The sequence below is a fragment of the Mytilus galloprovincialis genome, chromosome 4, assembly GCF_965363235.1.
Source record: "Mytilus galloprovincialis chromosome 4, xbMytGall1.hap1.1, whole genome shotgun sequence".
NCBI classification, from domain to species: domain Eukaryota; kingdom Metazoa; phylum Mollusca; class Bivalvia; order Mytilida; family Mytilidae; genus Mytilus; species Mytilus galloprovincialis.
Window position 1 is genome coordinate 26,848,670 of NC_134841.1, and position 22,247 is coordinate 26,870,916.

At 31.9% G+C, this 22,247-nt stretch overlaps 2 protein-coding genes across 11 annotated transcripts in view; one reads left to right on the forward strand and one right to left on the reverse strand.

Annotated features, from left to right (window-relative positions):
• The window catches only part of LOC143071730 (katanin p60 ATPase-containing subunit A-like 2), a 29,681-nt gene extending 20,040 nt beyond the window's left edge, over positions 1–9,641 (reverse strand). For 6 of the 10 annotated variants that reach the window (XM_076246248.1, XM_076246247.1, XM_076246245.1 and 3 more), the window contains exons 1-4: positions 9,488–9,641; positions 7,550–7,620; positions 7,005–7,171; positions 1,593–1,644 (exon numbers count right to left, since the gene is read on the reverse strand). In XM_076246248.1, coding sequence (XP_076102363.1) covers positions 1,593–1,644; positions 7,005–7,171; positions 7,550–7,620; positions 9,488–9,553 — 356 coding nt within the window. In that variant the 5' untranslated portion in view covers positions 9,554–9,641. Of the gene's footprint in view, positions 1–307; positions 341–1,592; positions 1,645–7,004; positions 7,172–7,549; positions 7,621–9,487 lie in introns of all 10 variants that reach the window. The other 4 variants (XM_076246246.1, XM_076246241.1, XM_076246240.1 and 1 more) reach the window with 1 other exon arrangement.
• A 203-nt stretch (positions 9,642–9,844) lies between these two features.
• On the forward strand, positions 9,845–21,569 carry LOC143071733 (uncharacterized). Its single transcript, XM_076246252.1, has 3 exons — positions 9,845–9,948; positions 18,049–18,189; positions 18,860–21,569. The coding sequence occupies exon 3, from the start codon at positions 18,868–18,870 to the stop codon at positions 19,909–19,911; it is 1,044 nt and encodes a 347-aa protein (XP_076102367.1). The 5' UTR covers positions 9,845–9,948; positions 18,049–18,189; positions 18,860–18,867; the 3' UTR covers positions 19,912–21,569.
• Positions 21,570–22,247: the final 678 nt, after the last annotated feature.

Here is a 22,247-nt window from a genome sequence, read left to right on the forward strand (position 1 = left end):
TGGTGGAAAATTACAATAGTGATATCTGATAAATGAATATTAACAATCATAAATAGACATACATAATGTATGGACAGACAAGCCGAAGGGTAATCTATATGTGTCTAAAACACATTGTTTAAGGGTCAATTAGTTTACTCATATATTTATGGATGCAATGATCGATGAACATATACAAACATGCATATGAATGATAAATATGTAAATGTAATATAGATTGTACATGTAACTTATGAATGACATGCATTCTCCCTCAATAATCTATCTAGCATGGTACACAGAGCCTATGTGTGTGTGAGATACTCACCCTAAACTTGAACGACATCGACTTAAACTTGCACTATAATATGGAAGTATAACTTGCTAATATAAATCTACACTTTTATATCTACCGGTAATTAAATAGTGTCTAGTTATGAATATTTTGAACTTGCTGTCTATTTGTAAAATATCTTTTTGGGGAAATTTTTTCTAATTTTGCAATAAACTATGGGAAAATGTCCACTTTATTACGATTTCAACATGTTTATGACCACCACAGTGTCATCAGAACTGAAATGTATGTTTGACAGTGTCCAGATTAGAACCTTTTCCTCACTCAAAAGAATAATAAAAAATTGAAGATTTTTTTTGATTTTTTCAAATTTAATGGAGCAGATGAAACCTCCTTTGATTGAATCTGGACCAAGACTGTATTCCCTCTTGCCTAAAATATATGTCACTGTGTACTGACAAACTAACATATCTATATGATATGTAGGTGAAATATAATACAATGACTTATTCATGAATCAAATAATTTTTGACTTCATTAAGGGAGATAATTTTTACACCAATGTGTTAAATTAAGGGGAGATAAACAGTATACTTCTACAATTAACCAAATTTTTTTTTTTAAAGAGCAAGACAAACTTTGTTGTTTACCTCATATTTGTTTAAGAGTGAACTAAAGAAATGTCAGGAAACTTAAGATTTTTTTAAATATATATAAATTAGAGTGTCTATCCACCCTAATAACTATGACTGATATCTGATCAGGAAAATGGAATGGATTTGGTTAAAGTGAGTATTTACACAGAAATAACTGAAATGTTGCAGTGTTATCGTAAGTTGAAATGTTTGCGAGTTTTATAACTTACAAATTAAAGATGCCAGTTTGAAAGAGTTAAAAAAATAAATAAACAATATCTGAAAGATGGAAAGCAGATAAAAAATATTTGATTTAAAAGGATAGATAAAGGAACAGACAGATAGAAAGAAAGAATAGAAATAATACATAGAGGTGACATGAATTCTCTCTTAGCCATGTGTATAATGTCATGTGTCAAGGGGATGAAGAATGGTTTTGTAACATGGCATTTTTTAGCCAAAGTATGGTCCATATTAAGGACAAATGATTTAAAAATTAAAATTCATTATAAAATTGTATATATTGAAACACAATAATGGGGAAGAATGAACATACAAAGTTATTTCAACATGTCATCTCAATGTTAGACCTCTATTATATGAAAGACTAGTTTATCACTATATGAAAGTCTAGTAGACTGCTAGGATAGGAATGATATAATGTTAAATGAAGTGCTAGTTACCTGTTAGTTCTGGATATACTAGATTTCTGTGGGGCTCCTCTTTTATCACCAGCTGAAACAACATAAAAATGGATTTAAAATAATTGAAGAATGAAAGAAAGGACAGACAGACCGAGAAAAAAAAACATAATGCCCTTAAGTGGGACATAAAAACTATTTACAATTTCTTGAGCATGGTAATAATGGTAAGAACAATAACTTATCATGGAATGCAGGAGGCTTTTTTTAAAAGTGTCAATATGGTCAACCTGTGGGCACTTATCAATATATGCCTTGCAAACAGAATAGTCAAAAGATGTCTATTGGGTATTTGGGTTGTTCAGTTCCAGTCTCATTTACATATATAATACACTGCACATCTCTGTTTATTCATACAAATGATTAAATTTATAATCTCTTGCAGAAATGAACTATATCATTCTCTGGTCATGTGTTAAAATTACTCTAATAGATTCAATAGACGACTTGGCTAAGTTCTATACATATTATCCATATATAAGTATTCCTATAGGTGTATGTGTAACTTTAACACTTTGGAAACCTCTGGCCTCAATGATTTTCTTCTTAAATTACAGAACTGATCAAAACATAATTATGCAATTCATTGAAAGATTAAAAATTTCAAATCAGTATTAGATTTAAATTTGATACGGTTCTTATAAAGTCATTTTCATCTACAAAAAATGAATAGGGACTTATGATTAACAAACATAAGACTCAGCTGTTTTTATGAACTAGAATAACATTTAGATTAGATCTGTATAATTTTAAGCCAACATAGTTTAAAGTCCAACACAATTATGTATGTCTGTGTATATTCAAAGATCATATTTCACACCTGACCAAATCTTAGATCAAACATTTAAAATAACACTTTAATCTGTAGACTTATATTCCAGTCACAGAATAAAATGTCATGTACTGTTCAACAAGTAATCTTAGTATGACTGATTAAGTCAAGATTAAAACATTACCTAAAATAAAGACATGTCAATTAATTCAATTCTATTTTTATCTTAATAGCAAAATGACTAAGCTGGAATAACATTTTATCAAATCTTGAGAAAATATTTAAGAAAAATGTAATTGTTAAATAAACTTGTTGCAATAAATAAAGTGGAAATTAATGTTAACAGTTTAATAATAAAATATATAACTGCATGACTTGGCGTTATATAAAACTATTTTTTTTCCCTCCCCAATAAGAGTTTATTTTGAAAGTCCACTTGTTAATCAAAGACAGTGCAAAACTTTCAGGGTACCAACCATTCTAATCCAAAAAATAAACCTTCTCCAAATAACTGTGACCAGTCGATTTTGTTCCATGTTTTTATAACTCATTGTTACATATATATTTATAGGTTAATGTTGAATTAGTATGCAGAACACATTTTGTTACATTTGTAAATCTAATAGATGGTGTTTGCATAAAACAGTTAAAAAGTATGGCAATCTCATTTACTGACTGGAAACTTGTTCAAAATGTAGCAACACGTTAATAATGCAACATATAAAATAGTGACAAACATTTACAGATATTTTATTTTTAACCAGTAGCTTTACTTATGTAGGATCATGTAGCCCTTGAGCTTCATTTTTTCTCATAAACTGTGATTACAGTTAACAACTTAACACATATATACGCATGTAGTCAGATTATTAAAAAAATGTTGTTAACCAACAGTAAGGTCTATGAGTCGCCAAAAAAACCTTGGTGCAACAAACATAAAAGAGATGCAAAGGGTGAAAGCTGTTGAAAATTGACTACTCAATTGTTATGTACATTTGCTCCAAACATGGTCTATGTGCATATATTATAAGTATAGATGGTCATAAGAACTAGAGTATATAAACTATTATTTCTACAAAGAAAAGATCAAATTAATGTTCTTTCATTAACTACAGCTACATGTATCAACTGGACAGGATCGACTTAGGTCTTAGTAATGTTGCAAAGTGTCTGTACAGCAAGTATCACTGGTCTGTTTTAATTTAAGTGAATAACACATTTTAGCAACAGTGACTCTAAGGTTAACACACAACTTTACATTTAAGGCGCAGTACACCTCCAATATAAGTAACATAAATATATATATCTAAGCCACTGCAGCTACATGTATGTAAGAGCTCCCACTAATTGGAGGATAATTGTGATGCACCAAATTAATTTCACAGTTAGTTTAGATTACATGCTTTGATTTCACCCCTTACAATTTTGGGCTCTTTCTTCTTTTTTCTTCTGCTTCCTCTCTGTGCAAAGACATTAACTTTTGTAAAATTGTTTATGTGTATTATGAGAATTATAAACACTGATAAATTGTGAAAGTCATGTGTCCACTGTCAGATCTATATGTGCTTCTATTAAAAAAGTAAATGCTGGTAGTTGACATGTCACTAAGAAAATAAAATACAATATCTTTAAAAAAAAAACTCAATGTTGGTCAATAACCATAAAAATGAGGTACAGGTCAGGTGACCTCTGTCATATAAACAAATACTTAACAAATCTTTCAGAAGACCAAATATAGATGACTTACTAACAGTAACTAAACCTGCCATCCCGAATATGTCACACAAAAATAGCATTGATCTATCAAACAAATTGACAATGGAAATAAGATGATGGAAAAAGACTTATGGAACATTTTTAAATTCAGACAACAAGGCATCAGAATACAGAATATATAACCTATCTTTTGAAATGTAATAGGCCTTATACAAAACTGTGCAGACAATATGCCATCAGTAAGCAAACACACGTCTCGATCTGTTTTTTCTTCCATTTATAGACAATCTGTATGACTAAACTATTTACATGTCAAATTATGGTTCCAGCAAAGGTAAGCAATTCTGTATTAAAGGGGCCTTTACAAATATTTTGGGCACTGTACTGTCATATCTTTCACTCTAAATAAAATGATATTTTCTAATTATGCACTGGACATGTGAAAAACTTCATTATTATTAGAATATAAATTCTATAATCAATCATTTCCTGAAAATGAGTATATACAATGTAGCATTCAAGAAATGTGTCAATGCTGCTTGATAAATGAGTATATATTGATACAAAGTTAGGCTAGAGTATTTTAATGCTTTGGATGCTTGTGAAAATTTCACTGTTAAAAAAATGACTTTTATTTAATAAAAGTAGTGTAATGCTATAAGCATTGTGTTGTGCTGTTAAAAGTATGTGTCAACAATCTGGCTAGTGGTCAAATTTAGCATAATGTAGACTAGTGGTCAATTACAATGTTATTTGAACCTTAATTTTAATAACAGTTTTTCTTTTAATTTACACTAATGCTAAACATCCATGAAAACTCAAATTGTTCTGTGGTAAATGAAAATTGTTCTATGGTAAATGAAAATTGTTCTGTGGTAAATGAAAATTGTTCTGTGGTAAATGAAAATTGTTCTGTGGTAAATGAGAAATATCTGTAACTTTTTTTTAGCAAATAAATCATTATAAGTGTGAGTAAATTCAAATTAATTTGCTGTTAACTCATATCTGTAGTCCGATCATGTATATTCTAATAAATGATGTTTTGTTAATGATTTCTTTTTCAGTCAACTTTAGATGACACGTAATTATATTATGAGTATCCAACTTTAAAGTAGTAAACATGGTTAGTGTGAAGAAGAAAAAACAGAGACCAACAAACAAGACAATTAAGTCTCAATGTTCACGATATAACACAAACCCTACAACTCTGGCCAGTTAAAATATTGGTGGGCCAATCAAAGGCTATATAAATTTATAGAAATCTTGTGAAAGAGTGATTTTTAGGCTTGCAATTCAAAAACAATTTCGTGAATACTAAGGTCTGTGATATATTATTGGAATTTGGAAATCAAATACAATCAAACTGGATAACAAAGAGCCTTTAATATAGTCTTAATTTGCCTGTAACTCTTGCCAATAACTTGTAAAACAAAAATGCAAAAGTGATGATATTAACAAATAAAATAAAAGAACTCAAAGGTTAAAAATAAATAGATTGAGGAGCAACAATCACCGAACTGGCAACACAGCAAACAGAAGTATTATATTGTATATACCTGGATAGCCTGTTATTGAAAATATAACTTACAATATTAATATGTAATATACTTGATACTGTAACATGTATACTAATTCTATGTTGTTTACATGAATCATGTTATTTTACAATATGCTTAATAGATCCTGATTTATTCACATGCATACAAAAATCACAGATATCTTCTTTTAACAACATACAAACTACTTTTGTACAAAATCTATTCATAAATTTTCTTGTAAGTGGTATATTCTACATAGATTTTTAATCTGTTGCACTGAGCTATTATAATCGAATATTAAGATTTCAAAAAACTGCAGAAATTATTAATTTTTTCCACTTTAGTTCTGAATTACTTTTATTCCAAAGATACAGTTTGTAGATGCAAAGGAGTCATTGAAAAGGAGAATATCACCCTTTTGGTCAGGGCTGTTCCAGAAAATACTATGTCCCCCCCAGGGAAGGCAATTTTTTTAAATATTATGTGGGTGGTTGTATTTGAAATACCAAAATGCAAAGGGAGTGCTGTTCTAATTAAATTTTATTTCTGTGGGTGGTGGGGGTTAAAAAAAAAGTGCCGTCCCTGGGGGGGACATAGTATTTTCTGGAACAGCCCTCATTTCAAAATATAATCTATATCTATAGATAAATTATCTCCCCTTAAAAGCCTTAGGTTAACCATGGCAGTGTTCTAGTTAGGATTTGAGGACAAATGGGACACAGTTTCAAGATCAAGGGGACATAAGCATGATTTCTTTCCTTCAAAAGGGACAATTTGATCATGTTTTATTCTAAACAAAAATAATTGAATAAATTAGTGCAATTTTCTTTGATTTTTAGTATCTTCTGATTGTAAAAAGCATTTTCCATTTGCAAAAATGTTTTTGATTTCTTTTGAGTAATTACATTTTCTTTTCTTTTGGCATGTTCAACTTGATTTGTGAAACAAAAAGGCACCTATTAGAAGAACTATTAAGGGCAGATAAAGACACAAAAGAGACAGGGGGAGCTGTACCCTCTGTTTTGGGCTAATCAACTGAACACTGCATGCATATTAACTCACTATTAGCATTAGAAACCGAAATAAGAAACTGCACATAGAATTAAATGGGTGCTACCATATTTATTACAAATGATAGAACAAAGCCAAAATTTAAAGCAAATGTAAATATTCTGTTTGGAAATGCCTTTTCAATTCAAACAAAAGCTCTTATCACATGTATTAGGCAAAGCAGGGAAATTACATGTAACTTGAAAAATTAAACTTTTTAGAAGAAAAATTTATGAAGAGATTCCACACCAACCATGCATGTCTGCAATAACTAATTAAACTAAAGCCTTCACATCTATCTGTGTAAAAAATGTTTACCACTTGAGGTTAGTTTCTTGGTGATTTTTGGATACTTGGCAAATTTGACATAGTAATAAGACTCATATTCCATAATAATGGTCTCCAGATCAATGTTGTCACACACTTCATATTTGTTAACATCTAAATTAGTTTCTCTTCCTAAGGCTTGTGCTGCTTCCACATATCTGCAAAACAAATCCCTTCATTATAATAACAATTTGTTAAACCTTTTTAAAGTCATATTTGGTTGTGATGCATCCAAATATTAAACAAACTTTGAACTTGGAGGGTCATACTATAATTATGTTGTGCCAATTAATTTGCAATTGAATTGGTAACATGCATCTACATGTATTATAACATTTATAATATTTATATACATATCTTAAACCACTTATTTTGTCTTTGAAGAATTTATTAACTTAGGTTTACATTGATGGAAAGCAGGTGATTATTATTTTTTCCTAAAATGGGGTGAAATGAAGACTGTACAGTGATCTAAACAATTATTTCATTAATGTCACTAAATACATGTACCATTAATAAATTTGAATAAAACATACCCTTCTTCATACATATAATTTAGTACCAGGATTAACAGATTCTTCTTTCTGGTATCTGTTCGTAACTCATCCTGAAAGCAAAAAGAAGTCAAAAGTATAACATAATTTTCTATTTATAATACTCGTTAACATTTCAGATATGATTTACATGTACATGATGTATAATGTCACATTTAAGTGCATATTGATAAATAACATTCATTAACTGTAAAATCTAGCAGTCAAATGCCTGCATGAATACATACCAATTCAATATGTAATAAATAATAACAGAAGAACATAAATGCAAGCTTAAGTACGTAGTACTATGTGTTTTCTTATGATAGTACTTCAATGTACTAAAATTGAAATGTTCTACAAAAATTAACAATTCAATTTAGAATCATAACACACATCTTAGATCATGAAATGTTGGTTAGGTTAGTGTTTTTAAGTAAGGCTTTAATTTTATGTGCAGTATTTTGAAGTATATATAGAACATTTAGAAGATGGTAAAGGGGGATCTGAAAAAATAAACACTTGAAATAAACATGGCAAAAGCGTTGCACAGAAAATATAAATCAGGTAAGACTAACACGAGAATAAAGTACAAGAAATTATTACTCGGGAGATCAAGCAGTCATTATTAACAGACCCTGTTGTCGCCTTTTAGTGTCTGCTAGTTGTATTTGATTTGAAAAAAAATAGATTACTCATACTATATATAGCAACTTGATATCCTTTAAAAGTAATAAAACAATGTCCAGGCTGACGTTGAATGTAGAATTAAAGAGAACCTACACAAAACACAGAAAATAAACAATGGGAAACATGGAGCATGCACGTCAAACCAAACATGAGAAAATGAGAAATAAAATGTAAAAACATGTAAAATAAAAGGCCAAAATAGGCCTTTACCACACTCTATATATATATATATATATGTGTATGAAGTAGAAGCATAGGAAGGTCGTATTAATATTTAGATGGGTGCAGAAGTGTCATATTAGAAACAGGGTGAAGTAATTATTCCATCTAATGTTACAGAGCCTTTTAAAAATGTTACAACAAAATTGCCTTTAATTAATCAATACATAGATGAAACAACCAAAAGGCCAAACCGTTCCACTGTATCCCTGTGACTCTACAGGTTTGCTCTGAATAACTGAGGGATAATAGACAACTTTTGAGTTTGATGCATTTCCGTCAAAAACTCTGGTTTACGAGAACATCATTCGTGCATTTAGGGGTATCGTCACTTTTGTTCCCATGTTGAGCAATCGGTTGGAAAACTATGATGCTATATTGCACGAATTATTCGCCAAATTGAATTCTCATACATGTAATTGACAATCAGCAGTACTGTCATTAGGAAATTGTGATCAAGTACATGTACCTACCGAGCAAACGTTATTTCTAGTTTATCATGCACAATGACGATCACTAAAACGCTTGAAGAACGTTAATAGTGCAGGGATACAGGCAATCCCCTCTATCCGATAAATGACGTCTTAATGGCGCGCATAATTGACGAGTTTTTTTTTCAGAGACGGACAAACTTGAAAGAGGTCTATACACCTTATCGCTATTTGTCCGCCATTGCTGGAAATCACACAGGTTCCCGTAAAATTTTGACGTCATAAAACAAAACATCTGACGCAACAATGGAAAGGTGATTGTTGTTGACGTCAAAAGTTCAAGCGGACGGGTCAGCCGGGATTAGCGATAAGGTGTATTGTAAGTTCAGTAAATTTTGGCTTTACAGAGAAAAATGCTGTAAACTGAACCTGGATGCCTTAAAGTTGAAAATACATCATATTACAGTTCTCTGTTAACATTGGGTTTTGCAATTACAATATTATTAGTGGACTCAGCACAGCAGTCAGCACTCAAACACTTGGCTTGCGGCTCATCCAAAAACATTTCTTTAAAATGCCATCTTTAATAATAGATAATTACCGCTTCTCTTGCTTGATTTGCAGTACGAATAGTTTGATAGCTTAATTCCGACATTGTACCAGTCATTTTCAAGTTCCTTTAGTTGAGAACATTTTTCCAATACAGACACTCATCCGGTCGCGAAGAATAACAAATATGGTGGAAGTCTGGTAACGTAAAGTTCTCGTAGGATGGTATTTCATTTTTATTTTTTTCATACGTAACTTTTATTTGTATTGAAGTATTTTTGACCTAAAAATCTTGAAAAAAAAATGTTAAAATAATTTTTATAAGAAAATATACATATTAATTCAAAGAAAAATTTCTTTATCGAATAAGCGTTTTAATAAACACAATTTATAGTTATATTGAGCAGGAGGTCAAAAGAACCGTTAAGTCTGCATCATTCAAACGCTTATAAACAAAGAGCACCTGTCAAAGAATAATTATCTGTATTTCTACAGCAATTTAGTTTTACTAATGTATGTCTTCTGTTAAAATATTGTCAAATTGATTGATTATATGTACAGTTTTCTCATGAATCTCTTACCTACCTGTAAATTTTCACAGTAAACACTAAACATAGTTTTTGTCACTTAAACTCAGACAGTCCAACCATGGAAGTCTTATATTGAAACTCAGTGACTTGAAATACTGGTATCAGGTCTGTTCGCTCCCAAAACACATTGACACCCTACACATTTGCACCCCACACGTTTTCCTCTAGGGTCCATTCACATCATATTTTTTTTATTAAAAAAACTGGTTGAATAAATATGAGGCAGGCATAACCTGTAAATACCAGGGATGATTCCACTATATAGTTTAGGGCCGCTTAGCGGCCCTAAAATTGGCCAGCGGCCCCAAAAAAATGTACATGAAAATGAATTCCCAATTCAGGAAAATAAAATAAAAATCGATATTTCTGGAAAAGTTTCTGTCACCGATTAAGGCAACTATAAATATAACAGGTTGATAAAAAAGGGAGTCAAAGCAGACCTCGGCAGAGAACAAATTCAAATTTTGATATAACATTGATGGTTAAAGTTTAATGGGCGCCGATCTCCTTAAAGCAGATCGCCCAGCAGAGCTGGTTATATAATATGATCATGAAAACTTGTTTTGTAAAAGAAACTATTTCTAAAGACAAAAGTTTGAGCGTTTTTTGAAAATAATGTTGATGATAGACCATTCATGAAATACGATGTCATCATTATGGAACTATTTCAAAAGTTTTGAAGATGATCCAAATAATTTTATAGAAAACTGGTTCAATGCTTTAAATATCTTATCAATTAAGTATATGAACTTTTGTAATTGCTTTTCTGAATTCGACAATTGACCAGTTCAATTTGAAATCCATTTGAATCAAGGTAAATTTATAGAGATGACCTGCTGTTGAAAAAATACCCGATGAATGATTTTTTTCATTGGTTTATGTTAGCTGAAATATATGTTTTTGTAATAGGCCTAGGTAACTATAGCTAAGATGATAGACTAGTGCATCATGTTCAATGATATACATGTAATAACAGTAGCCCATCCAGAATTATTTAAAATGTTACAACTTACATGAACATCAGTGTACAGGTAAAACTAGTAATATACATTTTCCGTTTTTACAGGAAAATAATGTTATTTCGTCTTAGATTTTATGCTTAAAAAATTCCCAATTAGAATAAAAATTCCCAATTTGATGTTCAAGGGACCCATTTGAAAACACCTGGAATCATCCCTGAATACACATTATAGCTAATCCCGACCGCTTGAACTTTGACGCATACAACAATCACTTTTCCATTGTGGGGTCAGATATTTTGTTTTAAGACGTCAAAATTTTACGGGAACATGTGTGATATCCAGTAATGGCGGACAAATAGCGATAAGGTGTATGGGGACGAAGTCTGTATATGCATTATTTTTGTAACTTCAATATTTGTTAAAAAAAAAGAAACAGAAATACCGTAATGTTTCCGATTACGGTTCTGTTGTTAGGGATTTTAGTTGTGACGTTATTAAGTTATGACGTCATATGCAATGTAAACAAAGAAATGCTATCATGAGGTAACATTTTTTCATATCAAGGAATTATTAAAAATGAAATTGGTATTGTGTTCCTTCTTATTTTATACTAGACTGATAAATATATATTTTACTCAAAGTTTCATACAAACGAGACCGGAAAAAGGAAGTACATTGTATATTTTTGCGCAGATGCGGGAATTCAAAACATGACATTCAAAAAATTGAACGATTTTGAGTTCATTAATAGTACAATGAAAATTTCGGGAAAATTTTCCCGATTTTTTTCTTTTTTTTCTTGATTTTTCTACTGTTATTGGGGACGTTGTCCCCATATTAGATGTATACTTTAAAACATTTTATATGCTCATGAATAAAAACTGGTTAAGACCTATAATCCGATAGTTCAGTAGTTCAACAGTCTTAACCCTTTCAACGTTATACACGGCATATGCCGCGATGACATACGCCGTCCGCCACTGCTATTTGCGGCCTATGCTGCGATGACATCAGATTTTTCATAAGGACTCTTAAACCATTCGGTTTTCATTCGGGTCCCAGGGATCTCCATGGATGAAAATTGAACCATGGAGGAAATTTCACCAGCACAAACTGTGCGTACGCCGTACAGTGAAGTCTGATCGAAAGTATACAATCCCTTCACATAAGGATTGGTGAACATGCTAACTCATTGCTTATTTAAATTATATTTATTTGAATTTTCATTGTAAATAGAAGTAGAACTTCAAAGGCCAAGCCTTCATGCCCCCCACTTTAGTCGAGAATGATCAAAAGCTGTAGTCTTCTTGCAATTTTGGTAATTGTTATGGGGGTTAAAAATCATGTAGAGCTTATTTTTCACGGACACTTAATTCAGAAGTCACGAACCCATTACCGGTATGATTTGCAGCAACAACAAAACGATTTGTACAGGTTATGTAAAATGTTAAAGAGATTTGTAAAGCAAACGTTGACAAATGAAAAGGTTTTTAATGATTTTATCCATGTTATCTAGCAAATTGATGCTATGCAACATGCATCTTTCGAGTCTGAATAGAAACCGGAAATGCGGATGTATCAATTTAATTGTAAACTACGAAATGAATTCGGAATTACGATACGATATTTCTTTACAGGAAATAAAAGTTTTTATTTTTTAACTTTTAAAGTTATTCTATATTATCTTTCCAATACAGCAGTACTCGAGTTATTTGCGATGAAATAATAATAACTGTTTTACGTCTTATTTTGTACTTCTCAAAAAAGGGGGATTTCGATTGCGTAAGTCAAAATAAAAGCACGTGTTCGATTTTTTGAACTGTTTTCTTTGTAACTGGGATTATTAATTTATTTATTCAATCTAAATTATCATTAGAATTTGCGGACACTTAGTTGAATAATTCGACAAATGAATCGTTTATCTTCAGATTGTATTCTCTTGTCTGGTTTGTTGATCTACCTGTACAAGCTCAGGTACAAGTGATTAGCGATCTTAATCCGGATATCCCTCAGGTGTTAGAACTGTATTGGATTATAATATAAAAAAGCCTAAGGGTTATGCAATTACATGCTTTTGATTATAATTGCTAAAAAAATGGCGTCGGGCTATTAAAACGATAACAGTTTTGAACGATTGCGGAAGACAATTTAACGATGGCGCATGTCATTTGACGATGGCGCAAAACCTTTGAACAATGGCTCATGTCCTTTGACGATGGCGCAAGACATTTGAACGATGGCGGGGCGCCATCGTTAAACAGGCCATGGAGATCCCTGGGTCCTCTCTAATTTTTCCTTGTATGGATCGAGGATATGCAAGGTCTCATTTGGGCTTGAAATCCTGGCAATTTTTATTGTAAAATCATGCAGTAGAAGGAAAATTGAAGGAAAATAAAAACAAATATTTTGACAAATGCAAATGGCGGAAATCGGAAACGAAGCTGTAAATATGGAAATATTTCAGCATTTCTATGGCGAAACTGACGACGAGCATTAGTTAAAAGGTTTCTTGTTATCTCAATGTGTTTATTACATTCAATTCGTGTGGGAAATATGATTTGATCGATCATTACGAGACGTAGAAAAAGGGGGGAAAACGGAGGTCGACTGAAAATTTTGAGGACGGAGCCACTGATTAGTGCCATGATTACATAATACGCTGTGTATGGTGCAATACGCTACGAAATCGAGCAATTGGTGTCTTCTTTATTATATGGCAGATAAAAAAACAAAGCTGATGAAACTAAAAGTAGTTTTTATTCAAAATTCAACCCAAATGTAATAAATTACACCTTTTACCTGTTAATTACCTGAAAATGCAGGTAACCTGATTAAAATTTTACTGAAATAACTGCCTAACATTACAGTTCATATTCTCCTGAGCATTTGTCATGCAATAACTTTTTTTGTATCTCTTATAATAAAAAAGATACAGCAGTCTGAAAAGGAATATACTGTTCTAATGAAAGAACACAAAAAAAATGTAGCAGCAGCAGCCATTTTTCTATCTTTTTGTGTAGCGTTGAAAGGGTTAAAATCCATCAATCCTATAGTCAAACAGCATGATTGTCCACGTGCGGACAGGGCTGTAACTAGCCTCTTTTAATATTGAGGCAAAATATATTCGCCGAGCGTAGTGAGGCGAAAAAATTTTGGCGAGGGGTCTGAGAAGGCCCCCAGAAGCCCTGAGAAAAATAACGCAAAATTGTGCATTCTGAGCGTTTCCCAGACTCTTTCTTACATTGAAACGCAATTAATTTTTACAATATTCTTGTCTCAAAGCAAAAACATAGATTCATTGTAATTTAAGACTTTTAGGTTTTACAGGGACAACATTAAAAGTAGACCGTAGGATAAAGCAAAAACCTAAATTCTCATAATCATTATGTCTGTCTGTTCTTGTCTTGTATTGAGCTTAATTCAGACTTTGGTGATTTTTAATGACTAGATTTAAATATAGTGACAGTGCAGTATTTTACTTTAAGTACTAGTACTGTTTAAGTCGACACTAAGGACCATCTTGACCTTGTTTTACGGTATTAATGATTCTTTTATTGTTAAAGACCCTCCATCAACTATCAAGATGAAGAACAGTAAAACAAACTTTGGCCATTGAGCATTTGTATTTTTTCTATGCATTGACTTTGTGTGATATAAGGTCATGTGCACGTTTACTTCATATTCTTTTATTTTCTGTTTAAGGGTCTGAAAACGACTTCATGCAAGTTTAACCCTTCAATGTAAAAGGTCATATGGCAATACATTGACGTTTTTTTAAAGATGATTTGATACCAGGAAATTGGTGGTCTTACTTTGATTTAAACCATGTCAGCTATCTAGATTTATTTACAAAAAAGAGCCAGTTTTGTATGTTTTTGATATCAAGTTCAATTCTCCATGCAGAAACGACAATTTTTGTCATGTCCAGTAGCATTGTATATTCTTAAAATATTGTCTCGTACAATGTCTGGACATCGGTGGACATACAACATTGCAAAATCACACTTTACAAATGAAAATCAACACTCTGTAGACTATAGTTATAAAATAGGACAATAAATGAACAAAAGACAAACCCGGGACACAGAAGTACAAACAATAGACCATCAACAGACAACTCTGAAAACTAAAAGGAAAATAGAAACATGGATGACTCATGGATCACGAAAAAATGCAGGGGCGACATCAGAGAGTGACGAGAACTTGCTTCTTGCAAGACACTTTCCATGAAAACAATTCAGGTTGATATGAATTAAGACAATCTTGTTTCAGTTTTTTTTTTTTTGAAATTTCCACTATGAGGCATTTGCCTCATTTGCCTCAAAGTAGTTACGGCCCTGGCGGTCACTTGTCTATAATGAAAAATATGCTTTAAATATTATAAAACTGAGAAAGGAAATGGGGAATGTGTCAAAGCGACAACAACCCAACCATAGAGCAGACAACAGCCGAAGGCCACCAATGGGTCTTCAATGTAGCAAGAAACTCCCGCACCCGGAGGTGTCCTTCAGCTGGCCCCTTAAAAAAATATGTATTCTAGTTCAGTGATAATGGATGTCATACTAAACTCCGAATTATACACAAGAAACTAAAATTAAAAATCATACAAGATTAACAAAGGCCAGAGGCTCCTGACATGGGACAGGCGCAAAATTGCGGTGGGGTTAAACATGTTTATGAGATCTCAGTCCTCCCCTAAACCTCTAGCCAATGTAGAAAAGTAAACGCATAACAATACGCATTAAAATTCAGTTCAAGAGAAGTCCGAGTCCGATGTTAGAAGATGTAACAAAAGAAAATAAACAAAATGACAATAATACATAAATAACAGACAACTAGCAGTTAATTATAACTAAAATGCCAGCTCCAGACCTCAATTAAACTGATTGAAAGATTATGTCGTCATCATATGAATATCAGGCACAATCCCTCCTGTTAGGGGTTTAGTATCATACTATCATACAATATATGAGAAGAATATATAACCCGTGTCATGCCAACAACTGTTTTTAAAAAAAATAGATGTGTTTAGTTCCGATGCAAAGACCCTCTATATTATATAGACATGTAAAGTTTGTAAATTTATATATTTTTTTGGGTGCAGGTCGTTTCGTAACTTGATCATTTCGTAACTAGTTGATTCGTAACTAACAAGTTCATTTTGTAACTGCAACGTTTCGTAACCCTATAACAATATATGACAAGGCCAAAAAAAAATATATATGTCTGTTTACGGTTAACCTTACCGACCCTACTTTTGAGTGCTGACCCTAATTCATTTTATTTCCTCGTAAAGTAAAAAATAAACTGAACTCTTGTCAAAAGTGAAGTTAGTGTTGCCAATAATATAAAATCAATTGCCTGATACATCCCAATTGTAATATATTTGCTATGTAATAATACAATCCAGTTTCTATAACTAATTCATTAACAAGTACATCGTTTGATGGTCAGACTACAGAATGACAACATTTGTATAAGAACTTCAATTGATCTATTGAATTATGTTTATTTAAGAATGTGCAGACATGCGAGAGTTGCTGATCTGTCAATTATAATTACTGTAACAGACGGTAATAAAGTGCAGTGAACTTTATAACACCAATGTTCACAATCATGAATATGTTAGCTGTTTTAAGGAAGTCACGACTCGTGTGATGAAATAAACACTTTGCCGCCATTTTTTCCAACCAATAACAAAGGGTAAAAATCCAATCATGAAAAATACGGGTAAACTAGGCCCATGACAAGACAAAACCACATGACTCAAAATCATGTCATGTTCAATAAAATGAAAAAATTATATAAAATGGAAATACAAACCTACCTACCCTATTTTTTTTAAATTATGTAACCTTAAACAGACATATATTTTTGGGGGGCCTAAAATGAGTTGTAAGGTTATGGAAAAAATTCTAAATAAATATTTCGATTAGAAATAATAAAGATACTTATTGATGTTTATATCCGAAGGTTACTAAAAAGGTATCAGCTTGTCACGGACCCCCTACATACAAGGATGCATATTCTCATTCTGGGATAATTATACTCAAAACCAGATGTCATATATTACATCGTTGAAGGAGATATGCTTTTGTTTAGGAACGCCGGTCCCAATAATTTTTTTTAAAATTGTGTGCCATTTTCTTAATCACTTTACACCTACTTACTTTTATCACCTGTTAATAGCTGTTATGAAACCATTATGCCTAATCACCAATTAGCCAAGAATGAAGTCCGGATTGATTTTGGTATAAATTATTTCTGATCTATATAAAGAATCAACAAATACTTACATAGCAGGAGATACAAACCAAACAGGTTGTGTAAATTGTAAACTGATTTACCAAGTTTTTAGCCACAGCAAGAAATCTTCAATTAAAAAATAAATACAAATATTTATACCTCTAAGGGGGTCTCATTGGGGGGTTCTGATCCCGGATACCCGTTTACTGTTTTGTCAGATTCCCGTATCCCGCTTATACTATGTGTGTAAGCAATTCTCTTTTTTTTTTAATTTCCCGTGTCCCGCTAGACATCATTTCCTGTTTTCACGGCACAATAATTTGACTTTCATGTGTCAGCTTACAAAAAATTGGCAATCCCGCGTCATGCTTAGACCCCAATGAGACCCGCCTCTAAGACTTTCAATGAGGACTAATTTAAAGTCTTGAATTGTTGAGGGTTCTTACTATGTATTACTATACTGGATATTGGGGCCAAATTTTTAAATAGGTTTACATATACTAATAAGCTTATATGAAGACCATATCAATATCCTTTGCAGCCACACACCTTGTGTTGGACTGTCGCAATAACAGACTGTTGGATAATTGGACCAAGGACCATCAGACTGTCTGAATTTAGGGGTGTTGGATTATAGCTACGCTCCCATCTAAAATTCGTGACTCAACTGATCCGACTGACAGATGGGTAAACAAATATCTATGGATGTACTCATAAAAAATAAAATTACATGAGTTGTAAAAGAATTAAACCAAAAATCTTTCAAAAGCAGCTGATCAATTAAATAATAGCCTTCTTTCAATTTATATATTCAGGTACATGTTACAACATAAAGTCAACTAATAAACCACCATTAAAGTTGAATTAGAAGTAGAATTGAGGAGGTATTATGGTATAGATATGTGTACCTTCATTTGACCAATTGCTGATGTGAAGAATGTAAACTTTTACAACAGGTAAATTTTTAAGCTAATCTGCAATAATATTATATTATGTCTTACTATAGCAGTATACTATATATACATTTGTTTTATCTTCCTTTTTTCAGAGTAAGACATAACACATAATCATAATTTAGAAATGCTGGCTTTAAAGAACCCCTCTTATAATGATTTCAGACACTATCATTATTTTTGTTGGTAGATATTGAATATCTGTGACAGCTGATGACAACAGCTTAGATTAATTCTCACATGGAGCTCAACCATCAGATGAACCCTTGTTTGAGTTTTTGTTCGTAAATGAAAGTATATACTTACATGTATTGTAACTGAAGTCAAGATAAAACGTAATAAAACAGAGACCAAAAATGAACAACACTGACCAATAACACAACATCAAAGCAGCAAAATACTACATGTAGCTGATAATGAAAGTCATCAACACACGATAAAAAAAAACCAATAATACTAAACTATTACACAAGTTATGACCACAAAACACTGATCATCTAAAGAAGGTAACAAATAAATTACATAAGCATAATACTGAAGGAATAACACAGCAAAGACACAAAAAGAAACCAAAAATGATCTGATAATATAAACAAGTTTATAACTTTATTACTGATCAACCTGATTAACATGATGAATGTATACATAACATTTATATCGTTTTATGTTTTAGATGAGATCATGGAAAATACAGTGGCTAAAAGAAAAGATGGATGTGTAGATTGTGAGTCTGCTACACTGAAGAAGGCTAGACATTCATGGCAGGTGAAGAGAAGTGACAGAGAAGACATCTCAAGTGTTACTGACGTTGTAATCTGTGACAATATCTCATCATGTCAACATTGTAATTTAAGGGGAGATAAATCTCTTTGTCAGTGTAACCCAGATGTATCTTGTGTCAAATTCAATAAACCTGCAGAGATTTCTGAAAAAGACATGGACTGTTCATCATCAAATATGATGGCTCCTACATTTGTTAGACATGAGTCTCAAATAAACCAGGTAAAAAAGTATGACTATTCCGACCAAAAATCTGAAGGAACAACCAGCACACCATATTTACAGAACACAGTCTCATCAGCAATACCAGACTATTGTAGCAGTATTCATAACTTTTCTAGAACAAGTAGTCCAGTAAGTTCAAGTGGTAATTTTAGTTTTGATGGGCAGCAGATTCATCAAGATATGCAAAAAGAGGATGGTAGAACTTCTGTTTCAACAAATCTCTCCAACAGAACAAGCATACTTGCTCTCCCTTCTAGTAGTACTGTTGATCCAGAAATAGAAGAAGAGGGATTATTGATATCACATCGTCAACGTGAAGAAGAACTCAACTTGTACCTGAAACGATGGCAAAATCAACACATTGCAAAATCTATCGTAGACAATGCTATTAATAAAACACTTGAAGAAATGGGAGTGTCACCAGAACCACAACAGTTTGTAACAAATTTGATAGAAAGTCAAGGAATTTCTGAAGCTATAAAATTACAGGGATTGATTCCCCAGTCACAATGCAATCATTTAGGTCCAGTAGAGGTTTTATCAAACTTTGCTGAGTCAAACACTTATTTTATGTCATTAACAAATCAACAAATATCTAACAACATATCAGATGTCGGTTTAAATGCAGGTACATCCACAACAAACCATGACATATTGGACCATGCTGTTTCTGTTGCTATTGGCTCCAAGGGACTCATATTTCATGACCCAGGAAAATGATTTGTATTAGAGTAATAGTACAATCAAAGTATTAAAATGAAATGATATACAGTGTTGTACTGATAGCAAGGAGAATTTTTTTTATTGAATCAACATTGTATGATCTTGAATTTAACCCTGTATATGGGGCTGTTATATAAACATTGTACATGTACTCTTGCCAAGTTAACTCTACAAGCATACATTTTCTGTACTTGATAAGTTTTGTAAAATTGAATTATAATGAATATCTTTAAAACCTCAAACCTTGATGTTTTGCTTTAAAAACCTTACTTATCATGAACTTTATTTTGAAGCTTAAATTATTGAAACAAAGTTATTGTAAATTTTGAGAAATGTGGCTTTGGTTTTACTTAGGTTTACTTAGGTTCTTTTACTGATACAGGAACTAAAGTTCCTCTTCATCAGTCTCTATATCTAAATCTTCTCCACTTTCAGTGATTGCTGATTTATAGTCTTTGTACACCATTGTTTGGTTCTCCAGTATTTGTCTAGTCTAATTTTAAATGTATTTGTGGTTGGTGATGTCACTTTAATTTCGGGTAGTGTATTCCATGTTCTCGCCACTCGTACAGTTAAGGCATCCCTCCTTAATTCTGTTCTTGCTCTCTGTGGAAATATTTTCAGACTGTTGCCGCGTACCCCTGTTCATGTAGTCATATCCTTCCATAATTTAACAAATTGTGCCGCCTCTTTATCATATTTTCCGTTCAGTATTTTATATAATTCAATCATGTCACCTCAGACCCGTCTAGAATTTAAAGATGGTAGTTTTAATTTTTGCAGTCTTTCTGAGTATGTTAAATTCTTTAATCCTGGAAGTTGTTTAGTTGCCCGGCACTGCACATTCTCAATCATGTCAATATATTTTATTTTATATGGATGCCAAACTGAGCTTGCAAATTATAAATGTGTTCTTACGAGTGTCTTGTATAGAGGTACAAAGGTATCTGTATCTAAATATTGGAAAGTCCTTCTCAGTATAAAGTTTAAATAGCTTGCAACCTCATTCTTTAGCTTAAAATGTGTTAATATTCACTTTTAAATTTTAAGTATGTTAAATTTCTTTAAAATAAAGTTCAAATTTAAAGCAGGTACATGTAATGCCTGGGTGTAAAATTTCAATGGATTGTGTCTGTCCTACATTGTCTTAAGCAGAAGAATCTATGATTATTAGAAGGCAGCTTTGCATAATAAGTTAAAATTTATATTGTTTCATGTACCAGTTATAAACTGATTTTTATCATTTGCTGACATGAATATACTCACATTGTCATTCAAACAAACTGTCACTTCCTTAATAAGTTGTAAAAATATGTAAAATATACTTGTAATGTTATGAAGTGCCATCCTTAGGCTTATATTAAAATGTACATAGACAAGCATGATACTATGACATTTTAGCATATTTCTATATTTAGAACACAATTTTTGTAATCAGCTTTCAGTAGAATAGTGCAGATACTAGTTTCTTATAACAACTTTTTACCAAATATGTGACTTGTCAGTGAGATAACACTAGTATATATATATAGATTTAAATTTCAAAATTAGTTAATAATATGAACAGTGATAATTCTAGGGTAAAATGTTGGGGTGTTGATAGTATCTTTTGAATCATGTATTAGTTCTTAATAAAATAAAATAAGTATACATTATTAGTTTAGAGGACTCTTGATCAAGTTCAAAGTTATTAGAAATAGACAGAAATATTTTATTTTATATATATGATCATGCATCAAATGTATTTGGATAACTCCTCACAAGGAGAAACTACACAGCTACTTGTCCAAAGAAGAAAAAATCATGTACATCATAACAATATCAATGTTTTATAATAATGAGGTCAAAGAAAAATGAACATAGCCACACAGACATGTACACCTTACAATCATTTCATACATCAAATATAGCTGACCTGTTGCAAAAATTACAAAAACTTCTCATTGACCTGTGACCATTTCACATGCAATGAATCATGAAAATGAGGTCAAGGTAAGATAATTTCTATCAGATAGACATGTATACCTAACAATTGTCACAAACACCAAACAAAGCTGAGCTATTGCTATTAGTATTTGGAAAATTAACCAAAACACAAAAGCCTAACACTGACCATTAACCATGAAAATGAGGTCAAGGTCAGATGAAGTCTGCTAGACTGAAATGTATCCCATACACAAAAACATACATGTAGACCTACTGCTTATAGTATCTGAGAAACAGACCTAATCATGTAACTTTAATTTTGATCACTGATCCATGAAATGTTGTCGAGTTCTGTCTGAGAGACATATAGGCGTTTCAATGAACGAATATTCCAAGTATAGTTATCT

Excerpts from the sequence above, each read along its gene's own strand:
- LOC143071733 (XM_076246252.1), top strand. The coding sequence starts at position 18,868 with ATGGAAAATACAGTGGCTAAAAGAAAAGATGGATGTGTAGATTGTGAG.